Source organism: Eptatretus burgeri, chromosome 10, assembly GCF_056783735.1.
Source record: "Eptatretus burgeri isolate ZD-2024b chromosome 10, Ebu_testis_v1, whole genome shotgun sequence".
NCBI lineage: Eukaryota > Metazoa > Chordata > Myxini > Myxiniformes > Myxinidae > Eptatretus > Eptatretus burgeri.
Window position 1 is genome coordinate 63,654,169 of NC_140970.1, and position 23,743 is coordinate 63,677,911.

Consider the following 23,743-nt stretch of genomic DNA (forward strand, 5'->3'; position numbering starts at 1 on the left):
ATGAAAAAAAAAAAAATATATATATATATATATATGTATATGTATATATCCATACAGTCAAACAGTAAATTTTATTTGTGTCAAAACATTTTAGCCCCCATGGTAAATCCACCCCACACCATCACCACACCCGACCCCACATGTTCTGTCATCATTCAATCGCAATGACAGAGCCAAGTGCACGAGCTGGTCCCTCATGAGACCAGTGTACTGGGAGGAGGGTTGTTCAGTCACTGTCCGGGGGGGGGGGGGGGTGGGGGGTATTGTCCTATTTAGGTATTGTGATAGGAGTGGAGATAAGAGTATTCAGAGCACTGCCGTAGCTTTGATAGTTTACTCCCCAGGGAGCTCAGATGGCCAGAGGGCTCAGGCCAGATCATATTTCAGGAAATGAGCGACGAGGCGACTGCCTCATCTGCCTCAGCCTGGCTACGCCCGAGAGTAGTGGCTAGATCTTAAGGGTCAAGTGCAATCTTCGAGATAAAAACATATAACATCTCAAACAGTATATTATTGACTTATGGCAAATGTGCAATGCAGTATGTTTGTGAAATGATGCAGAGGTGTAATGTGAGGATGAATGAACACAGGAATGATGTGATAATCCCAGATAAAGCTAATAGTTGTTACCACTGACTCACTTTACTTATGTATACTGTAAAAACATGAGCTTCATTCAGAGTTCAAGTAGTCAAAAAGATGAGAGGTAATGGCAGGAGAGGAAATTGAATGGAAGATAAAGCAATCACACAAATGTAGAGAACCTTTTTTATGGATTAAAAAAACTACCAAGCTGTTCGGGTTGAAGACTTGGTGGCATAATGGTTAGAGTGTCCGCTTTGAGCCTTAGAGGTCAGCAGTTCAATTCTGACACTGGCCGGATTATACCAAAGATTGTATAAATGGTACTTGCTGCATAATTACTTGACACAAGTGTACAGTATTGGTAAAAACCACTTGTATAAACATCCATGGGGGGAAGGAAATTTCTCAACTGTCCTGATTAATGTGGAAAGGAAAGTGACATAATAAAGATGGCATTGACAATACCTGGAGTGCTCTGGGAAGTTATGCCGCTTACCCGAAGCTTAGCGGATGTGTTTGTCAGAAATCAAATCCGGTGTTGTTTTATGTATTCTTTTATGCATAAGTGTGTGTGCGTGTGTGTGTGTGTGTGTGTGTGTGTGTGTGTGTGTGTGTGTGTGTGTGTGTGTGTGTGTGTGTGTGTGTGTGTGTGTGTGTGTGTGTGTGTGTGTGTGTGTGTGTGTGTGTGTGTGTGTGCGTGAGATTTGTGCTGTAGACATGCAAAAAAACAACTTCATACCTGTAAGGATTGAATGAAAAAAATCGATGATAAATACATATGACTTGATATCCGAAACGTAATTGCCTTCATTTTCACAATTTGCCAAGATATTCTCAGAGACACAAGGTACATAATTATGGATGTAAATGGCTGCGTGCAGACTGGGTGCACCACAACAAATCGGAAATATTTAGTTCGATCTCAGCTTATCAAAAATATGTGGATGAATTAACAGCAGTTGAATTAAGACCAATACCTACAGAAAAACCAAAAGACGTTTGGAAAATCGTTCACAGATTAATTAGATAGGATGATCAAGAAGAGCTCATAATCTAATTTATACACGTCAGCCATTCTAGATATGATTGATGATAAAATATACAAATAAAAGCCAAAATAAACAAATAGTATGAAAGACGACATAATCAACTTAAGTTTGATAACAAAGGACATCAATTGTTTGATCCATATTGAGAAGAAAAGAAAAAAAAACAACAAAAAGAGATTTGGAGTAAAATTCCAGAAATACACCAAAATAACCACCAAGGGTTGCATCTGCAATGGATCAGGTGTGAACAAACACACCGTTCGGAACAAGGAAACGTGTCGGTAAAGCGATAAGCTATAGGTAGGGAGTTTGAAAGTGAGACTGCATTGCCAGATTGACTGACTGTTTGGACACAGCTGAGATCATGGATCCATTGATGTGCATTCATGGCAGAGGTTGTGGACCCTAATTTGGAGAGGTTATGGGCAGAAAGAGTCAATAACTTAATGAAAAACAGAGCCCAACTAGTTATTATTATTTCTTATGCAGCCTGCAGCTGCTGGTTGCATCATTGCTGAGATTTTTTAATCGATTCTTCAACATTGAGAGATGGGGCTAAAAACGATATTGCATGATATCTCAAAAAGTTGTGAACGGATTCAGATTAAACTCGATGGACAAGTTTGGTGTGTGACAAGAATGAATTGATTCGATTTTGCTGAAGATCTGTATGCCGATCTGCATTCGAGGATTTTAAAAAGTGATCCTTCACCATTAAGAAATGGGAGCCAAAAATGAAAGACAGCACAATATTTCAAAAGGTTAAGGCCCGGTCACACCTTGACGTTTTAGCCAACATATGCCGATTTTTGAATTTTTTTTCTAAAACGCTGGCACACGTTGAATACGTTATGGATAAGTTTTGATAACATTGAGAGCACGCTGAAAAACACTGCCATACGTCGTTGTACGCTGGCTTTAAACGTTGTACTTTTTGGTTGTCCTCAAATTTTTTCATGCTTGAAATTTCACGACGTATGCCGGCGTATGACTCACACGTTCCGCTACGCTGGCCACAAGTTGTATGCACGGTCTGCGATCGTTGACAGACGTCAACACATGCTACTTGTAAGTTAATCATAAGTTGAGACACGCCGAGGTAATGTTTAGCGTACCCGAAAATTATTTCTAACCTATGATTAACGTGTTGTTGGCACGTTACGCGATCGTTACCACACATCGACAGACGTTACTTTTAAGTTACTCATAGGCTGAAAGACGTCGGTATAATGGATCGTCCTTGCGTCAGCGTCCACGGCCACGGCCAGGACACTTATTTGCAGCATTCTTCAAACTTTTCTTCGGCATGACGAGGATGTTCACACTTCGATGTCTAACTTGGCTATGATTCCAATTGTCCATCGGCAGCGTCTATTTAAAATAGTCGAGTTTGAGCGTTTTAACACGTTCAGAAGAAACGCTTCAAATTTCCAAACCCCAGCGTCAAAAAACAAAGGCGAGTGACAGCAATTTGAATCGTTCATTGTAAACAATGAAAATAGCTGAGTGGTAATGTTTAAAAGTCGTTGAGTGTAAAAAAAATCCAATTGTTGAGCGCAAGCATCTACTTTCAATAGTGGAGATGCAGCCATTTAAATCGTTGAGTTTATCATTTAAATCGTTAAATTGTTAAACGCAAGGACGATCCATCATAACCCACACCCTCCCCCTCAAACTCACCTACTACTGCCAACATGAACAAACTACTACTAATACTAATACTAATACTAATACAAATACTGATACTGATACTGCTGACATGGACATCGACTCAAAAAGGACTCGAAAACACTGTTGGGTTCCCCTTTTATGAACACCATTTTTATATACCAATTCCCAAAACCGCTGGGAACAAGTCTTTATATGGCAGTTTTAAGCTAGAAACACGTTCATTTATTTTTTTTGTCGACCGGAAGACGTCATTGGAATACGTCTACATACGTCGATGTGTGTTAGGACTACGTAAAGAATTGGTTCAAAGCACGTCAAACATAAGTTAGAAATAAGTTTCGCGTAAAAACGACATTACCGCGACGTGTTTCGACTTATGAGTAGCTTATGAGTAGCGTTTGTGGACGTGTGTAAGCGTCCACATATCGTGTGTAAAACTTATCCCCATCGCATGCGGAACGTGTGTCATACGCCGAGTACGTCGTAAAATTTTGAACATGTTTAAAATTTCTTGACGTACTCTACTTACTACGACGTATGATAGCGTACTTTAGCGTTGTACTCACGTATACCAAACTTACTCATACCGTATTTGACGTGCCCCAACGTTTTAGACACATTTTTCTTAGGTTGGCATACGCTGGCAAGATCGCCAAGGTGTGACCGCAATGTTGACACTTCCATTTCTACGGCAGTTATGATTCGAATCGTTGTGCGTCAGCCTTTTAATAGGCTACGTCACGACATCGTCGGCGATGCGTGCAACGCGCTATGCCTAAGTTAGACTATCGTTGGGCATCGGTTGTGTAGGCCAACAACAGGTTCAGCATTCGTTGGTATAAGTTATCTATAACACAACGAAGCGTTCTGTGTCCGTTACCAATGCGTTATACATAAGACCAAGTCGCTATGAATACTTCCAAATCTTTAAAAAAAAACATCAAAAGTTCAACGTAAGCCAGCGTTTTACATACATTTTAATACGTTGCCATCGCTGGCTAAAACGTCAAGGTGTGACCGGGCCTTTATGGATGGATTCTACAGAAACTTTGTGGACTGGTTGGGTGTGTGAAAAGGAGTAATCGATTCAATAATGGTGAAGATTCGAATCCAGATCCGGATACGAGAATTCTTTAAAATGATTCTTCACCATTGAGAGATGGGGCCAAAAACTATGTATAGAATGATATCTCCAAAAGTTGTGGATGATTTGTGACAAACCGAGGTGGAGGAGTTTGTTAGGTGACAAGAACAAGCTGATTAAATTTTGGTAAGGTCCAGATTAGGATCTGATCTATCAGTGGGAGACAAAATTTAAACTGTTCAGCCTGGTAGAGGTATGCATGCACTCAACCAAATGCTGTTCCATTTCGCCAAGTGTCGCTCTATGATTCATTTTTCATTTGTTTATCTCTGTCTGTCTGTTTGTTTGTTTGTCTGCACAGAACTTTCATGTTTTTCTCCGCAACCGCTTGTCGGATTGGGACGAAATTTTTACCATAGGTGCGACGACTCAGGTATAATGTTTAAATCATAATGATGACGTCATAATCATAATCACAATCATTTAGGTCACGTGGTGTGGCATCCATATTGGAAAAAACGGGAAAAATTTGGACCTCTGTATCTCTGAAACCGCCCCAAGGAAAACATTGAAACTTGGCACATAGCAAGTACTCCTCATGGGAAATAAGTGTGATTTTTTCTGATGTCATAGGTGCTTTCGTTATGACATCATAATTGCAAATGTAGAACGCTACATGTGATCAGTATAAACATTTTTGAGAGTCATCTCGGGATAAAATGGTCTGAGAAAAAAAAAAATTGATAACGTCATCGGTCACATGATTCAGCAGCAATATTGTAAAAAAAAAAAACTTTCAAAAATCTTCTCTGAAGTGGCTAAACAGATCGAAGCAAAATTTACAAGTATGACCGCATATCCATGAGGAACAAAATGTTCACACATATGACATCATAGGTCACATGGTTTGGCAGCCATATTAGATTTACCCTAAAACCTATAAAAAAAGTCTTCTTCTCCAGGACGGCTAAACAGATCGAGGAGAAACTTCACAAAATGTTTCCCAAGCCTTGGGTGTAGAAGTTTGTTAAGGAATAATTGATAGGTCACATAGTTTGGCAGCCATATTGGAGTGAAGAAAAATATTAAATAATGTTTTCTCTGGAACCACTTATCCTATTGAAGCAAAACTTTCCAACTATCATCTAATGCCATTGCTGCATATAGAGTGAAAATTATGACATCACAAGTTATGTGATTTGGTGGCCATCTTGGATAGAAAAAGCACCTTATCCAATTAACACGAAAGTTAACAAGCATGATCCTCTACCCCCATTTGAGGCAGAATGAAAGTTTATGATGTCATATGCCACGTGGTTCATCAGCTATATTGGATTGAAAATAAAAAATTTTAAAAAGTCTTCTTTGCTGAAACCGCTGAACAAATTAAGGTGAAACTTTACAGGTATGACTGCCTATCCATGACAAACAAAAAGTTCCCTATTCTTTTTGACATAGGTCACATGGTTTGGTAGCCATATTGGATTGAAGGAAAAATATTAAATAATGTTTACTCTGGAACCGCTGCATCAATCAATGTGAAACTTCAAAATTATGATCCAACTTACATGGGGGAATGTGCGTTTTAAATTTCAACCCAATCAGTCACATGGTTTGGCAGCCATATTGGATTGAATTAAAATATTAAATAATGTTTTCTCTGGAACCGATGCATCAATCAATGTGAAACTGCAAAATTATGATCATGCAGACGTGGGGAATATAAATTTAAATTTCAAACCAATCGGCTACAAGGTCTGGCAGCCAGAACAGGGGTTTCCTTATTTTTGGAGTAGGAGGCTACCATTAAAAAGTAGCAGGTTACCATCACCGCGAGCGAAGCGAGCGCAGGTGTATGTCCAGATTCCAGGGCCCGCCGGGGCCCCTGGAAGCCAGAAGATCCTAGATGGCTGGAGATGCATTCTAGCATTATTTCTGACATGAAATAGTTCTCATATTATCATGTAATGTAATGTAATGTACTCACAAAATGTAATAAAAATTGCTTGGATTTTAAGCAGTGGAGTAACTGAAAATAGTCCAAATGCATTCATCACTGCTTTTCATCTGCAGTGAGAAACTGCTTTTCAAAAGGGCCTACCATTAGCCAGAAGTTGAAGGCCACCTCAAACAATGACAACACCTAAACTTCACAACTCCTGAAATATCTGATGAACTATTTAAGCATAGGGAAGCTAAGTATTATATTTGTAAATTTTCTTTCATTCATTTTATGCATATTTTCCCTCTTCGATTTCATTATACTTTGTTAAATATTGTTTATTATTATTTTATTGTGTTTTGTTTTGATTTAATAAACAGCTCAAACTAATAACTTTAGACTCGTTTATTGTTTGGAAATGAATGATAAACATGTATTTAACTTCACTCTTTTTCTGATAATTTCTTTATTTGATGTCAGCTAGCTTCAATCGGTCAACCAATCAAACCGTCTAAGTGTGAATACTCCGTCAATCACAATCCCAATTTTGTTAAACTTCCACCTTATATTATCCGCCAATATCGTGTTGTTATACCGTCAAGAAAAGCTCACAAGTCAATGGTACATGCATGTACCTGCGGTACCAGTATTCAATTGGCCAGTTCATAGCTGCTCATACTTGGCCTTCACTTCAGTGAATAAACGGCGATTTTCAGTACAAATAACCACGAATAATAACATGTACAAAAGCTGCTTTAAGCTTATAGACTAATTTCTTTATAAATTTAAAAGGCACAACGGGTGACCGTGTATTTTGGAGCCGCATCACTTGACAAAAGCTCAAAATGGACGACGTGAAACACGTGTTTCGTGAAACAACAACAACGTCGCACTCGCGAGAGTGCAAGTTTAGACCCATTACTGATGGCCAGAAGCTTAGCTCCCATGTCTTTGGACTTCTTCGAAAATCCAAAGTCAAAAGGGATTTTCGTTTCGATGCCATCGTTTTGGCACCGAAACTGCGAGGCCTACAAAGTTTATTTTCTTGAGGTCATTGCTGTATGGAATCAGGGTATTAGGCCAACAGTCCAAAACGAGGCAAAAGCAGAGAACTCTCTATTGCAGGAGGCGTGTTTTAGCTGCTTGTGTTATTTTTAGGTCAGTGTTGTGCGAGACCTGGCGAGAGTACTAACAGTAAAAGTAAGCCCGCTTTTATCGAAATACTAATGTGTTTTCGTCTTGGATTTCAAAACAGGGGGTGTAGAGATTTTGTAGTGACAAAAAAAAAAAACATTGAAAAATCGGTACTGGTCAGCGGTGACCTTTGACATTTTTTCTCTGAGTAGACTGCTGCAGGTCGCCGGTATAGTAACCGGCTTCTAAGGAAACCCCTGCAGAATTATTTAATTATTTGAATCTGAGAACTTTTAGAATTTTTTTGTATAAGGCTCACTTGGCTGCACCTGCATGCATTTGGGGGCACAGGAGTAGCAATTCCATTGCTACTGATGATGGTCCCAGGAAAAAGGGTCAACTGTGCACATAATAAATAGATGGAACATGGCCTGTTCCTCGGTCCATAAGTTGTGAATCCCATATCGTAGAGAAACGTGTGGGGCCTCATTAGACTCAGAGCAATCCCGCTTTACCCTCTGTACCCATGGTGTCCACATTTATTACTTTGTGTTCAGGTTATTTAAACACCAATTCAGTTGATACCTACGATGTATTCAAGAAAAAGGGCTAACTGCTTACGTAATAAATAAATTGAATGCGGCGTGTTACTCGGTCCATAACTCATCAATCCCGCATCGTAGAGAGACATGTGGGGTGTTTCATATTATTCGGGGAAGTTCCGGTTTACCCTGTGGACCCATGGTGACATTTCCTGCACATTTATTACTTCATGCTCAGGTAATTTAAACAGCATTTCAATTCATACCAATGATGTTCCCATGAAAAAGGGCTAACTGCATACGTAATGAATAGATTGAACACTTCGTGTTACTCGGTCCGTAACTCGTCAGTCCCGTGTTGAATCAAAGCAGGGTTGTATCAAAGCCGGACGTCTTGGTACCCGGTCATCACTGCCAGCAGTTATAAAGTGGCAGTTCTAGTTTGTATTGAATTTATTTGAATCCCATTCTAAATTCAATTGAATAATAATGAAAAACGTCATGGGTCAGGGTCAGGTTCAGGTGTCACATCAAAGCGAGGTTCAATCAAAGCAGGACGTCTTGATACCTGGTCATCACTGCCAGCAGTTAAAACGTGGCAGTTCTAATTATGCATCGTATTAATTACGTAACACACCAGTACACAAACGCCACACAAAATACACAACACAAGTTCTGGTGAGGGTCTGAAATCTGATTGCTCTTTCTAGTTTGAGGTTATGATTGGAACCAAATTACGTGTAGGGTATTGTAGAATTATTATTTTATAACACCCTTTAAATGTAATGTAATGGATTAAGAATCACCAATCCTGTTCAATAAGTGATTACAATTGTTGCGAGGAACTTCTTTATGTAAATAAATGGTGCGTGCGTGCGTGCGTGCGTGTGTGCGTGTGCATCTGTTTCCCCTTCATCCCACTTTTTCTGTTCTCTACACTGCCGTTTTCGTTGTTGGTATCTCTTCTCTTTATCACACTGTATACCTTGAAAAAATTATCCTCAAGCTTAAGCAAAATAATTAACTTGACATTGAAGAATTCAATTCACCTTATAAAATGACTAATTAAACACAATGTCATGCAATGAGGTTTACCTCATCTTCTGGATCCGAGTCAGTTTCCTGTTTTAGCCATAAGAGAAGCATATAAAGGTGAGTGAGGGCAAAGAAAAAAATGACAAGCTGTTATCATTCAAACATGTAATCACAGAAAATGTTTTTTTCTTCACCACTGACACAAAATATAACTATATGTTAATAAGCATGTCTGTTCGAAAAAATAATAGCAGTACTTGCCCTGGCCCAGGAAAACAGGACCATGTCAGCTCAGTATCTCATAATAAACGGGGCTGGGTCTCGTGTTCCTCAGATTCCACAATAAGGTCATGCACTTGTCCTTGATAAAGTACGATCATCTTTATGTTGTTGAAAAAAAAAAAAACATTTAAATGGGGAAAAGAAGACCTTTCCACTGCGTATTTAGTAACACATTTTTTGCATAATACTGTCTGTTGAACTTTAGATCATTGTAAAAGTCTGTTTTAATTCAACACCTCTCTACTGTTCTCCCCTTTTCAGAATTTTTAAACATTTGTACCCCGTATGTCATGATTGGCAGTTTCTTGCCTGTTTTGTACCTCGTCACACTTTCCCTCCCCTAGTTTTCACTTTTCTTTTCTTTTCTAACGTCCACCAACTCCTATCTCCCTCCCAACTTCCATATTTTTACCCATCTCCAAAGACCCCCCTTCTCTGCCCCATTACAAGTAGCACACCTATGTTATAAAGCACTGCTTAAGTTTAAAAAGATCTCGGAGAGAAGTTTGGTTGATGATAAATGGGCTGAATTACTTTCTCCTGCACCCCCAGAAAGATATTTAGAGATCACCACCTGATCTCTGCTGTCATGACTTCAAATCTATATGTCACTGTGATCTTAACACTTTCCCACATACCACATATATTTAGAGTCCTTGAAATTTGTGGAGCTTTTTTTGTCTGCACAATATTGCCCAAAACTTGTGGCTTGTGCTCTCTGAACATCGCACTTTGATTACTGCAATGAACGGTTAGCAGGTTTAGCTGCCTCTTCTCTCAAACCCTTGTGACTCTCTCAAACCCTCTGCCACCGAAGGTAGATGGAGGTCATGTTTTTCCCCCATGTTTATCTGTCTGTCAGTTTGTCTGTCTGTCTGGCTGTGAGCAGAATATATCAAAAAGGTATAGACAGATTCGGACAAAATTTGGTGGATAGGTTGGGTGGGTGACTAGGACAAATTGATTACATTTTGATGAAGATCTGGAACCGCATGTGAATATGATAATTTTTAAATATATTTTTAAGTGATGCTTCGCCATCAAGAGATGGAGCCAAATACAATGTACTGTAGAGCACGATATCTCAAATCAGTTTTGGATGGATTTGGATGAAAGTTGGTGGATGAGTAAGATAGGTGATAAGAACAAGCTGATTCGATTTTGGTTAAGGTGTGGATACAGATCCAGCTTATCGGTGGGATACAAAACATAAACTTTTCAACCGGTGGATGTTTGCGCTGTACGAAGTGGTATTCTCATTCATGATATGGCAACCATGCTTGGAGTTAAAGCTCATAGAGTTGATCATCATTTCAATCCTCAAGACACTTCAATGTTGAAGCTCTGGATATGACAACATTTGGATTATAAAATATTCCTGATAACATTGAAAGCAACAAATAAATTGGCTTCTCCTTACATTTGTCATATCATCATAACATACACCCCCTGCAAGAGCAATGCAGTCAAACAATACGGATCGCCTGGTCGTCCGTCAAACTTGCCTGAATACTTTTGGCAATGGAACATCTTCACTGACATAACTCACTGCCGTTTAAAAATTGCAGACTCATAAATTATGGTTTTAAATCCCTCTCAAAATCCCATCATTTTACAGTTGCTTTTTAAGAATTTTTTCACCATATTTTTTTTGTAAAACACTGAGATTTTGTTTAAAATGAAGAGTTCCGTATAAATATAAAATCTATTTATTTATTTAGTAACGTGATTCCACTGCCCAAAAAACCAAAATCTAATGTGTAAGCAAAAGTTGACCGGTCCTGGCTGACATTGCTGCACCCACCGAGTGGTACATGAATATATAAAGGAAATGAGGACTTTAGCAGCATGTGAACTTGAAAAACTCCATTTGTGAATCAAGCTTCACATGCTGGGACAAAATGTTGATGTTGTATTGAGTCATGACAAGCATGAGTGAGAGAACATGATTGGATTAATTATAATGGTGTTGATGTTGCACATGCACGATAGGACAAATGGCCTCCTCCTGTGTTAAAGTTAATTGTTAAACTCCAAAGAAAATTCCACATTCACACAATGCTATTAATTCAATAAAACGTCGAGATATGGATAAAGGCAGAGACAGGATAATTATGGAAATGAGATTGAGAAAAAGAGCAACGATAAATATAACAATAGCATTGACATTTACATCACAGTCTTGCTTTCTACGTACAGAAATGACTTTATATCTCTTCTATCATTTGTTGGCATAGTTTGGATGACACAAACGTGATTGGGTTGAATATTTTCTGTGGAAGGCATGAAGTACACTGCATTGTACAGGTGCAATGTTATATTGTACAGGCTACAACTAAGCAATGTATCAGAAAAGCTTCTATTAAATATGACTTTATCGAGAAACAGGAAATTATTTTAAATCTAATGTCAAAGGAAAAAATAGAGGTTCTTTCGGCAGAAATCAAAATTTAACACAAAATCATTGAACCTCTTATATCCTATTGTTATTTGTCTTAAAATTGGTTCAGCAATCCAAAGCTAATGGAACTTGGTATATTGAAACGGAAGACCAACAAGGAACTCGAAGAAGTAAAAAGCAAAGATGGAGTCATCAGGAGGAACCTGGATTGGATTTGGGCTTCAGCTGCTACTCCACAACCCTCAAAAACCCATCCAGGTGCAGCCAAGTGAGCCTTCCAGAAAAATTTCTGCAAGAATTCACTTCTCTTTAGAGAGATATATAACAAAAGAGAGGAACAGAGAGTGCAAGATAAAAGAGAAGAAAAAGATTGCAAAGAACTAAAAAAAATGACCAAATTGAGCAATCTCAGACAGCTTCCATGAGCTTCCATGAGCTTCGCTCTTGTATAGAAAAAAAACGTATAATGCACATAGATCAATATACTGTATATAATGTATTATACTAAAACATGGAAGCTTCCTTGTGAATACCAATGTGACAAAGACAAGACAACTGTGTTAAATAATATGGGCATTAACAGTGTGAAATGGGTTAAATATTTGGGGTATTCAAAGTAAATCAAAGTAGTTGCTATCCCTGGACATAAATAATGTGGGGCAAAGTTATGATGACAAGAAATGGATCAGTTCCTTCTCACCTTTCTGTAAGGAGGAAGTGTTACATTGAGATTGCAGACTGCTTGAGGGGTAAGACCACGGACTGACTTGGGATCTTTCATGAAACACAGACGTCCACATTTTTCCTGATTGCTGTCTCGAATCTTAAAGAGAGTAAACATACAGTAAAGTCATTACAAAAAAAATCAATGTGACCTGCAGCTGGATTTATGAACTAGCCATCTTTATTCTGAATCAACTGTGCCTCCATTGAGCCGTATCCATACCTTCACAAAGAAGGGAAGACGGTTTTCTTTAAAAGCAAAAAAGGTGAAGACATGTTGCTGGCCAGCCTTCATTAAGGGTACAAGATTACCCAAACACTCCACATAAATGGCCTTTCCCTCGAGCACCTGCTCGTCACAATTCAGGGGGCAAAAAGCAACCACAGTTGAATAATTATGTTATTTTCATTCTTGATACGAGTCAAGGAAGGTTACAATGCATTATACAATAAAGATATTGTTGCAGGGATGTGTTATGGGTTAAAGGGAGTGAAATAGTGTAGATATTTCATTATTAAATGTGTCGTATCAGAGTATGGTATTTGTGTATGAAGATTACAACATGTCGAATTGTGTCTAGACAGATCTTGTTGGACCATTCAATCCTCTGGAGCAGATATCGAGTGATTAAGAGATCGGAGATGGAGATAAAGCGCTTCAGGTCGGCAGCTGATAAAAGTGTTTCAAAGAAGGAAATAAAGCACTTATTCTGGACAGATAAAAGCGCTATAGGGATCGGCAGATAACAAGGAGCTGGAGAACGCTGTGGACACTGATAAAATTGCTCCCTGGTGTCTTAAGAGTGGAGTTCTGTGTTCACCTTGGTGCTTTTGGATGCATTGAGTGTGCAGAGAGGGCTACTGAGATGCACCTCACCAAACAAACTGCGTTCCTGTTTCTTTCCTGATTGACGTGTCGAAGGAGCAGTCGCCAATTTCCACACACTTTGCCAGACTCCACCTCTGGGCTTGCCAATCGTCTTTATTTGTCAACTTCCATAGTGTGTGTCATGATGTTTGTCGAGTGGATGGATGATAAGGTACACGGTTAAGCCAAATGGATCATGGTGGGCACAGGGGAATCGTAACTGTGTCTGTATTTGATAGTTATAGTGCAATACTGTACATTGATGTTGTAATTGTTGATACTTGTTTTTCTCTCCTCCAATCTCCCCTCCCCCATTTATTAAATCTGATTACTTCAATTAACCTGTGTCGGCTGGTCAGCTGTTCATCATTTGGTCATTCATCCCAGCATGGTTAAAAAGCATGATCGTGGGAAATTGGTCACATTACCTCATATAGATTTAATAAAACTACTGCCGGATTGTCAAATCCACCACTCAGGCTTCCATCCTGTTTCGACAGGGTGATCCGGACAGAGCATCAGATTCTCGTTAGTTATCTCTACATCGAAAACCAAACAAAAGATCAATTCAGGTTTCCCAGCAGATGGCGTATGGTCTCTCTCGACGATCCATCGCTGAATTGGTGATCGTGCGGGTGTAGGATTTGACCTCGAGTCCACCCCTGGTCAACCGTAACATTGGTTCATCAGGTTGGGATCGGAACACTGGTTCGAATCTGGTGACCATAACAATATAATATGAGTTCCCTTACAAGGAACTTCAATGCAGGAGGAGGTCATTATTATATTCTTTATGTCTTCAGAAAACATTCTTTGAATTCATGAACTTCGTTTCTATTTACTGTCACAACGATTGCAGTGCACCTTTGATGGGATGATTGTACACTTCGACATAAAGGAACACCCTCCCAGCACAGCAAAGAGGTTATAACAAACCTCTTCTCATTATTTACCCCTTCGCTCCGCACTTTACGATCACCCTACCTCCACATCTCGACTCCTTGCTACTTCTGTGAAGTTCTCCTGATGTTCCAATGTTTTATCAACCTGAAGGAAAGGATCGATTGGATTTAGAATTAGACATTATCTGCAAGTTTGACTCTGCAACAATGAGTGATGTAGACCTGAAAAAGCAACAATCTCATTATGTGACATGTGTTAATTGGCATGCCAGTGGGGATATGAGGATAAAAAAGTTGAAAAATGATAATTCTATACATGAGTGCATGAAAGAAAATTATATATATATATATATATATATATATATATATATATATATATATATATATATATATATATATATATATATATATATATATATATATATATATATATATACATTTTGTGCAAACTATATTGTTGAGGTTCTGCAAAACCACATTCCTCCAAGGCAATGGCACACATCATACAGTGATCCCAGGGCAGTTATTTCAAGAGTATATGTTTTAGTTAGTCCCTTCCATATGTCTAGTGGGCAAAAGAGGAATGATGCATTGCATGAGACTCTCGTAATTAGGTCTATCATATCTCATTAACTTCCACGTTAACCTTGGACCTTTTCCTTTCTGTTACATGACTATGCAAGCAAGCATGTGCACCATGCAAATAAGAATGAGCAACACGCTATGGGCATCTCCAGCGTGTGAGCGCTGCGAACACTGCGAACGCTTCCCGCCAACAATACACAGTACATCGTTCCTTTGGAGTGTGCATGCCAATTCCCAACCGCCACCTCACCTGAGGCTTCACCCCGCTCACCAAACCTTACCACGTTCACCACAACTGCTTCATACAACTGGGAAAAATACCCTCGCAGCAAACCCCCCAAACTTGTGTCTTTTAATCACATATTTCACTTTGAGCGCCACGTGGCACTTGGCCTTCACCATGGCCACCACGTGGCGAAAATCACTTGCTATCAATGCCGCATCACCACCATCTCTTACTACGGATGCCAAGACAAGAGTGCCCTGCTCTATAACCGCTGTAACTGCCCGACGGTTGTCAAATCTGCACCGAAGCATCAAGGAACCCAGAGGGGACGCGGGTAGAGCTGCATCAAGGCATAACGAGAAGTGTGTACATGCGCTGCGGCTTATGAAGGGACCTACAGTTAATACAAGGATCTTGCTACCATTCTATGATAGAATGAAGGGCAGCACATGTTTGGGGCTGGAGCACATGTCCAAAGACTGCAGCCCCATGTAAAGCTTAGAACTCTGAACTGTGTCAAGGTTATCGAGTAACTAGGCCATTTTCTGGCTCCGAGGGATGACAGGGCATGGCTACGTCTGCTGTGGCCCAATAGATGAGCGAGATTTTGCCTGCGGCCCATCATGATCTGGTTCTCGGTCCCTCCCTTGATCTGTCCCATAAAAAGGGCAGAGTAGAGCCAGTTCTTTCTATTTTCCCTCCGCTCTTCTCTGCTCTCTTTTGGGTTTGTGGCTCTTTCAGTCAGCCTGCTCGTGAGTCAGTCTGTCAGCCTGCTCGCCTGCCCAAGTTCATCCAGTTCACCCTGCTCACTGTCGCTGCTACTGGTCGCCTTCGTGTTCGGGACTGTCAGTGCTGCTGCCGAAGGAATGCGGAGCCAGATTGGATCAGCAAGCAGGCAGTGAGCGTGCAGGTCGGCGCAGAGCGAAAGGCGCCGCGAGTCCCTGTGACCAAGCCGGGGGGGGGGATTACACAAGACTGCCACAAGGTGGGGCCGCTCCGTTCGGGTGATCATCAATAGGTACAGACATTCACACTTGCAGATATTTACACAGATAGGAAAGGGACTTTCTTATTATGCATCTTTTTTCTTCCATCTTCTTTTTTCTCTATCTCGTCTACTGTGGACACATTAAAGAACATCAACACAGGTGAAGCCTGACTGTTCTTTTATGGGCAGAACCTGAAGGACAAACAAACTGACTCGCATTCACATTTTCCTCTTGCACGACGCTGCACCCCCAATGATGCACTACACTACACCTCCCACATTGCACTACACCACACCTCCCACATTGCACTACACCACACCTCCCATATTGCACTACACCACACCTCCTACTCCCACATCTTAGACACAACAAGTATTCCTCCGACATACCTCTCTCTACGTGTTCTGGGCTGCATTGGTCTGCTGACCATGCCAGGTATTGAGAGGATGTTTACCCTCACCTGCTTTCTTTCTCTCTGGGCTATATCTAATTTTCCTTGGATTTGAATGTGTGGGTGTGATGGCACCCATCCTGTCCAAGCATAAATTAAGATTGTAGAAGATATATGGGATATCTCTGCTCTGTGTGTGCTTTTGTAAGATTGCTTGTCTTTTGTCGCACCCCACAAATTCCTTGCTTTCCCTGCTGTACATACCAATAAATCCCATTCACTGTGCCACATACCTTTCCTCGCATTCTGGTTGTACATAAATGCCCTGTGTAGAAATGTTCCCAGCTCATTTTCAACTTTTCCTTTATTGGTACAGCATGGCTCACACCCTAGCTTAGCTGGGACATTATTCCCCACAGATTTGCTTCATAGCCGGAACATGCTTGGCAGTTCCGCTCGGCTGCACATGATCCGGTAGGTAATCTGGTCAACACAAATACATATCGAGGGCACGTTCCTCAGTAAGGAGGTAATGTGATCCGTAGGTAAACGGTTTTTAGATGGTGGACCCTAAATCACGTGGTGAAGTTATTGTTGTTCGCGGTCGATTAGCGACCCACTGCATCATGAAGTTATTCATGTGCGACAGACTGCGATTATGGTGAGTCTCGTGAGTAACCCGAGGCAGTCCATCCCTCGTGGTTCCCCGCGACGCCGGGCTACTACAATATAAATGGTAGGTATTAATTGAAATTGATCCCTCACCGCCCACAATGATGAGGTGGAGAAATTCCAAAGAATAGGGATAGGGGAGGAATTGGGGACAAGCCTCTGAGTGGTATATTGAGAAAAGGGGAAAAATAAATAAATTATGGGCTGGCACATTCACAGTAATGTTTACAAACATAATAAAAAAAAGTTGAACTATGAAGTGAGCTGAAAAATAAACCCACAAAAAGATTGGAAAATGTGAGGAAAAACACTTCGAGATGTGTGAGATTTGCTGCATGTTTAACTAATCTAATCTGTTTGACCAATTTGAAGTCAAAAAGGTAGAGATTTGCAAATGGGCAGAAGTCTAACAATGCTGTATGTCTGTGAATAAAAGAAATCTGCTACACTAAGTCAAACAATGGCATTCACAGCAACAGCAAAGCAAATGGATGGATAATAAACATATTTATGAAATCAGAAGTGAAGATTATTTTGGAACAATACAGCAAATGAATGAGGAAGGATGGAGGAGGAAACAGAGGTAGATTTGGGATCCAGAAATAAAACCCAATTTGCAAAAAGTACAAATTCAAGGAAGTTTACCCTATCATATCTGTACCTCCCACATCTTCTGCCCCTCGACACATATCCTGCCACCCCTTACCCACATCCTACTACACGGCATACTGCTGCATCATGCCTGGATTCAGCCATCCTGGGATTTCTGGGTTCTTTAAAGAGAATGAGTGCAAACTTACTCATGGATTTATTGGACTAAAAAGACCCGAGTCACTAACTGGAAAGAAAAATGAATAAAATGAGACAGATAAATCCAAGTTCAATGACATCATAAATGCAAATGGCATAAGTAATAATAAAAAAAATAAATGTGGCAAAAAAGAACTAGTTTGGCTAAGCATATAAAACCTTGATGGTACAAAAAAATTCCAAGGCAAACGCTTGTGTAAGGACAATGGAAGTAAGGGAGGAATGTACGAGACATGTAGAGATCGGTGAAAACTTCAATAAATAAGTTAATTGAACCTTTTGGCAAATCTATAATGATAAGGTGTGTGTGTGTGTGTGTGTGTGTGTGTGTGTGTGTGTGTGTGTGTGTGTGTGTGTGTGTGTGTCCTCCATAACTCCAAAACCATGAAACCGATCAGCCCAAAACTTTGCATACTCATAACTCAGCGTATTTATATACTTACTTTAAGCAAGCAGGGCTGTGATCGCTCCTCCACATTTACAAATTGCCAAAGCATGAAACTTGACTTTTTCTACTGTTCGGAGAATTATATTTAATGAAGGAAAGGTTAAAGAGTATGCCGAAAGTGTAACTTCATTGAGTGCAACGAAAACAATTAACCAGCGAGATATCCGTGAAGGCTGCCATGGCCACGGCCTGGTTTTCCATGGGAAAATCTTCAGTCAGGAAGGAAATTTTTTTTTAATTGAAGATGGAATTAAAAGAACAATTAATGTGAGAATTAGAATGAGTAAAGCAATGAGACAAGTGAACTATGAGTTCAAGAGAGAATTGTAAAATATTTTAATTTTTTTACGCTTTGAAAATTTTCCACTCAATTTATGAGGAGTCACTCTCTCCCTCCCCACATTCCTCACTCCCACCCCCCCCCCCCAATTCTTCGCTCTCTCCCTCTCTCTTTCTCTCACTTGAGTGTCTGTCTGGTGGATGGCACATTCATTAATGGAACACTCTGCATGTGAAGTACCAATTTGAAGTACCAAGAACACTCTGCATGCAAAGTTTCCCACTTGATGCCAGACCAGTAACCTAACAGCCATCACAAATGGATCTCTGGTATCTTGTACATAATGCTGCATTTGAGCCTGGGGAGTAACTGCTGAAATATATCTATTTGGGATCTTCCCGACATCTTTGTTATTTGTTTCTTCCACACTTCTTTCTAATATATATATATTTTTCACAATTCTTTTTTTCATTCTAATTCTTGCTTTTTTGTCTCTTTCATCTCTTTTACTCTCTTTCTCTCTTTCGTTATCTACCTGTCGAAGGAGAAGTGAATTCTTGCAGAAATTTTTCTGTAAGGCTCACTTGGCTGCACTTGGATGGGTTTGAGGGTTGTGGAGTAGCAGCTGAAACCCGAATCCTATCCAGGTTCCTCATGATGACTCCATCTTTACTCTTTACCTCTTCGGGTTCCTTCTTGGTCTTCCATTTGATTCCACATACCTACTCGCACACCTACCTCCTGGAGTGTATAGCGACGTGTGGTGAGCCATCACTCTCCCAGCCTTCCTCGCTCTCCCCCTCTTCCTCACCCCTTTCCTCTCTCTCCCCTCCCCTCTCCCTTTCCGCCACTCTCGCTCCCAGCCCCCTCCCTACCACAGTGTATAGTGACATGTGGTGAGTCTTCGCTCTCTCGCCATTCCTCACTCCTCCATCCTCTCTCTCCCCCTCTCATCACTCTCCCCCCCCTCTCGCTTATTCTTGCTCCCAAACCACCTCCTCACACTCTCTCCTTCCCGGATTGTACAGTGACATGTGGTGAGGCATATATATATATATATATATATATATATATATATATATATATATATATATATATATATATATATATATCTCTTTCTCTCTCTCTCTCTCTCTCTCTCTCTCTCTCTCTCTCTCTCTCTCTCTCTCTCTCTCTCTCTCTCTCTCTGTCTCTCTGTCTCTCATTCCCTTCCTCCTCTGCCTCTCTCTTCCCCTTCCCAACCGCTTCCTCACTCTCCCCCCCCACCTCCTCGCTCTCTCCCCCTTCCTTACCCCTCCTTCTCTCCCCCCCTCTAATTGTTCCCATCAGTGAAGCGATGGGTGAGGTTTGTCTCGAAATATGTGTTTAATTGTGGCAGTCCAACAGATATACATTCAATCCCGGGCAATGCCGAGTGTCTTTGTGGGAGGAGAGAGGGAAGGGTGGAAGTGGGAGGAGGGAGGGGATAGGGTCAGTTGGGAGTCTGGAGGGAGTGGGTGGGGTGGTAGGAGGCAGGGGAAGGGATGGTCGGAGGGAGCGGAAGGGTAGGAGGAGGGACCTAGTATTGTCTGGCATTGCTAGTGGAGAATAAAAAGGACCTCTCATATATATTTTACCACAATAATATGATAGGAATCAAGGCACTTATCTAATAGGGCCTAAAAGGATATTTTGAACTTTGGCGAGAAAATTGTTCTGAAGGGAAGTCTCACATAGGTCTCACTTCATGTGATGCTAAGGAGCTGATTTAAAGGATTTACATTTTGAAAACACCTTCAAGAAGAAATGTTTTTCAAACAACAAAACTAACATGAAAAGGGAAAGCTCATCTCACCTTGTCATCAGTCATGCAGAAACAACGTAATCTTGCTTCCACAGGATCATGAGTCTTTGCAAAAACGACAAATTTGGCCAGGTATGGTACACATACAAGCTCCCTGTATAGTTGAGAGGCAAACTCCACTGCTTCCTGCACCTGGCGGCAGTCAATGAGCCAGAACCTAGAAACACAATTCAGTTGTCAATTCACAATGCAACAGAGAAAATACCAAATATGTGCTGTAGAAATATTACTAGCATATAAGACTCATCACTTCCCTGATGAGAATACCAATCTTTGCTGCGATGGCAAATCTACGGGGCAAGAATAAAAAAGGATTCCTGGAAACTCCTGCCTAACATGTGGGGATAACCAACATCGCAAGTTGGCGTTTGGAGTTTTGCCACGTGTGTCCATATATGCCCGTGCACAAACCGAGCTCTGTGGGTTTTTTGCATCAAAAACCTTCCTGGGAGTTCCCTGAACTGACAGTCGTTAATCCGTTCTCAAGTAATACATTCGTAACATTGAAATTCGTTAATCCATTCTCAAGTTATAAAATGATACACAGACAAATAGACAGACAGATATGGCTCCTTTTATAATATAGATGTATACCAACACAAGCATTGCATGAACATGTAACATATTATGTATACCAACACTAGCATTGTATGAACGAACATTAAAAAAAAATTATTATTATGCAAGATTGATGGCTAGTCATGGAGATGGAACTGCCACTCACAATCTCTCTCTCTCTCTCTCTCTCTCTCACACACACACACACACACACACACACACACACACACACACACACACACACACACACACACACACACACACACACACACACACACACACACACACACACACACACACACACACACACACACACACACACACACACACACACACACACACACACACACACACACACACACACACACACACACAGACATTTGTTGTTACAGAAGACTGGTGAAATAATCCAGCCCTGTCATACTCCTTTCTGCACTTCAAAACTTCTAGTTTCACCAATGTTTGTTTCAACTTTTGCTCTGATTCCAGTGGAGATTTGAAATAAACCTAATATTCTCCAATGGTATCATATATTTTAAAATTATCTCCATTAGTTTGCCTTGTTTAACACTATCAAAAGCATTTGTGTAGTGTGTAAAACATACAAATAATTTTGTATCTCTTTGTATCACTCCTTCGATTACCATCTTTAGTTAGCACTAGACGATCCATGAACCCGTTGGGTTCCTGCTGTGACAGCGGTTGATGAAAAAAAAATCATTTCAAGAAAAACGAGCATCAGTTGAAGACAAAGTCTTCGATATCCCCCACCATAGTAAATGAGGATAAACAAATTTATATTCCCTAAGCGTGTGCAATATGTATGTGAAGTTTCCCCTGATCTGACCAGCCGTTCTGGAGAAGATGTTTGAAGGTTTTAGGGTAAATTCAATATGGCCGCCAAACCATGTGACCTATCAATTAGAAACTCGAGGGGGAGCACTCGGTAGAGTGCAAAACCTCTGCCGCCAATACTGCTAGGTCACTCAAGTGAACCTGATATCCTATTCATTCAATTTGACGTCAACAGTGCTCACAGAGTTATAGTTTGCAACTTTCCCTTTCACTTTTAACTTTTACATACTCAATTCATTCGTCATAACTAGATTCCTTGAGACAGAAATTGATCTTACGTGGGTATAGCCACCTGAAGTTCCAAAATCAGCCGCAATTATAATTTTGGCATGTTTTTTGTTGGAAATCACTTGTAACATGTAGAAATGCAAAAAAAAAAATCGAAATTTTGTTGAAAAAAAGTTGCAAAATTTTCCGTTTTTTTCTTTTTTTTCTCTAACAATTTTTTTTTTGGTTGGAAATCACTTAAAACATGTAGAAATGCAAAAACAAAAATTCAAATATTTTTTCAAAATGGCCGCCATAGCGGCCATATTGGACTTTGGACCAAGTCCAAAATCTAATGGCATGATCCTTGGATGATACCTAATCCGCCCACTAGGTTTCGGCGAAATCCGTCGAGGAGTTTTTTCCGTAATACTGTTCACAAACAAACAAACAAACAGACAGGGATGAAAACAGTAACCTCCGTCCATCTTCGATGGGGGTTAATTAACAAACTTCTGAAAGGATGTCTTGGGGAAAGTGTATGTGAAATTTTGCCTCAATCTGTCCAGCCGTTCTGGAGAAGATTTTTAAAATTTATTAATTTTCAATCCAAGATGGCTGACGAACCATGTGACCTATGACATCATAAATTTACATTCTGCCTCCAATCCTTGGAATACGTGTGTGAAGTTTCGTGTTAATCGGATGAGGTGTGTTATTCTATCCAAGATGGCCACCAAACCATGTGACTTGTGATGTCATAATTTTTACTTTGAATGCAGACATGATGGAAGATGATAGATGCAAATTTTTGCTTCATTAGGTTATGTGATTCCAGAGAAAACATTATTTAATATTTTTCTTGACTCCAACATGGCTGCCAAACCATGTGACCTATCAATTAGAAAATATCAAAAGGCACCAGTTCACCACTTGCTTGATATGTGTACCAAATTTCGTAAATATATCTTGAGGGGATTTGTAGTTAAGCTCCGGAAACAAAATGTGACGGACGGAACCCATTTCTATATCCCCCGCCAACTTTTTTGGTTGGCGGGGGATAAAAACAGAAAAAGATAGCTACAGCGAACTATACCGCTGAGGTTGATTGCATTGATCAAATACTCCCAAAGAGTACTTGACTGAATCGGGAATTGATTTTTTAATAATTTTTTTTCGGTGCCCGATTTTAACGAAACTTGATACTGCACACCACAGGAGAATGGCGAGTAAGGTGGCCCTAAAATTTTTGCACTATCCTGTACTATTTTGGCTGTATTTCGGGAACATAAATACATACATACATACATACAATATGAGAGTTTTAGTAATATATAGATATGTATCATCAACCTTTGTTCCATTTCCCTCTCTGAATCCCACTTGGTTTTTGCTCAGACACTTTTCTATTAATGGTGCTATCCTCCTTCTAATCAGGTATGGTAAGACCTTGGATGCATGTGAAATTAAGCCAATTGATCTATGTTCATTACATTCTGCTCCGTAACTAACTTTGGGGATTTCACCAACGATAGACATTAAAAAACCCTCTCACATCTCACCTGAGTTGAACAATCTATTAATTATGACTGTCAGTATCTCAACACCTTTTTCTCACATGTAATGTAACAGTTCAGTTGGAATTCCATCTTCACCTCCAT

General features: G+C 40.2%; 1 protein-coding gene across 22 annotated transcripts in view; it reads right to left on the reverse strand.

Moving 5' to 3' along the window:
- The window catches only part of LOC147018716 (uncharacterized), a 457,423-nt gene that overhangs the window by 105,143 nt on the left and 328,537 nt on the right, over positions 1-23,743 (reverse strand). For 17 of the 22 annotated variants that reach the window (XR_015062500.1, XM_085898687.1, XM_085898685.1 and 14 more), the window contains 5 exons: positions 20,454-20,619; positions 14,301-14,363; positions 12,672-12,797; positions 12,426-12,548; positions 9,103-9,129 (listed from right to left, as the gene is read on the reverse strand). Coding sequence is in view for 21 of the 22 variants with exons in the window: in XM_085898687.1 (XP_085754813.1) it covers positions 9,103-9,129; positions 12,426-12,548; positions 12,672-12,797; positions 14,301-14,363; positions 20,454-20,619 (505 nt within the window). In the remaining variant the exon portion in view is untranslated. The remainder of the gene's footprint in view (positions 1-9,102; positions 9,130-12,425; positions 12,549-12,671; positions 12,798-14,300; positions 14,364-20,453; positions 20,620-23,743) is intronic. The other 5 variants (XM_085898697.1, XM_085898686.1, XM_085898698.1 and 2 more) reach the window with 1 other exon arrangement.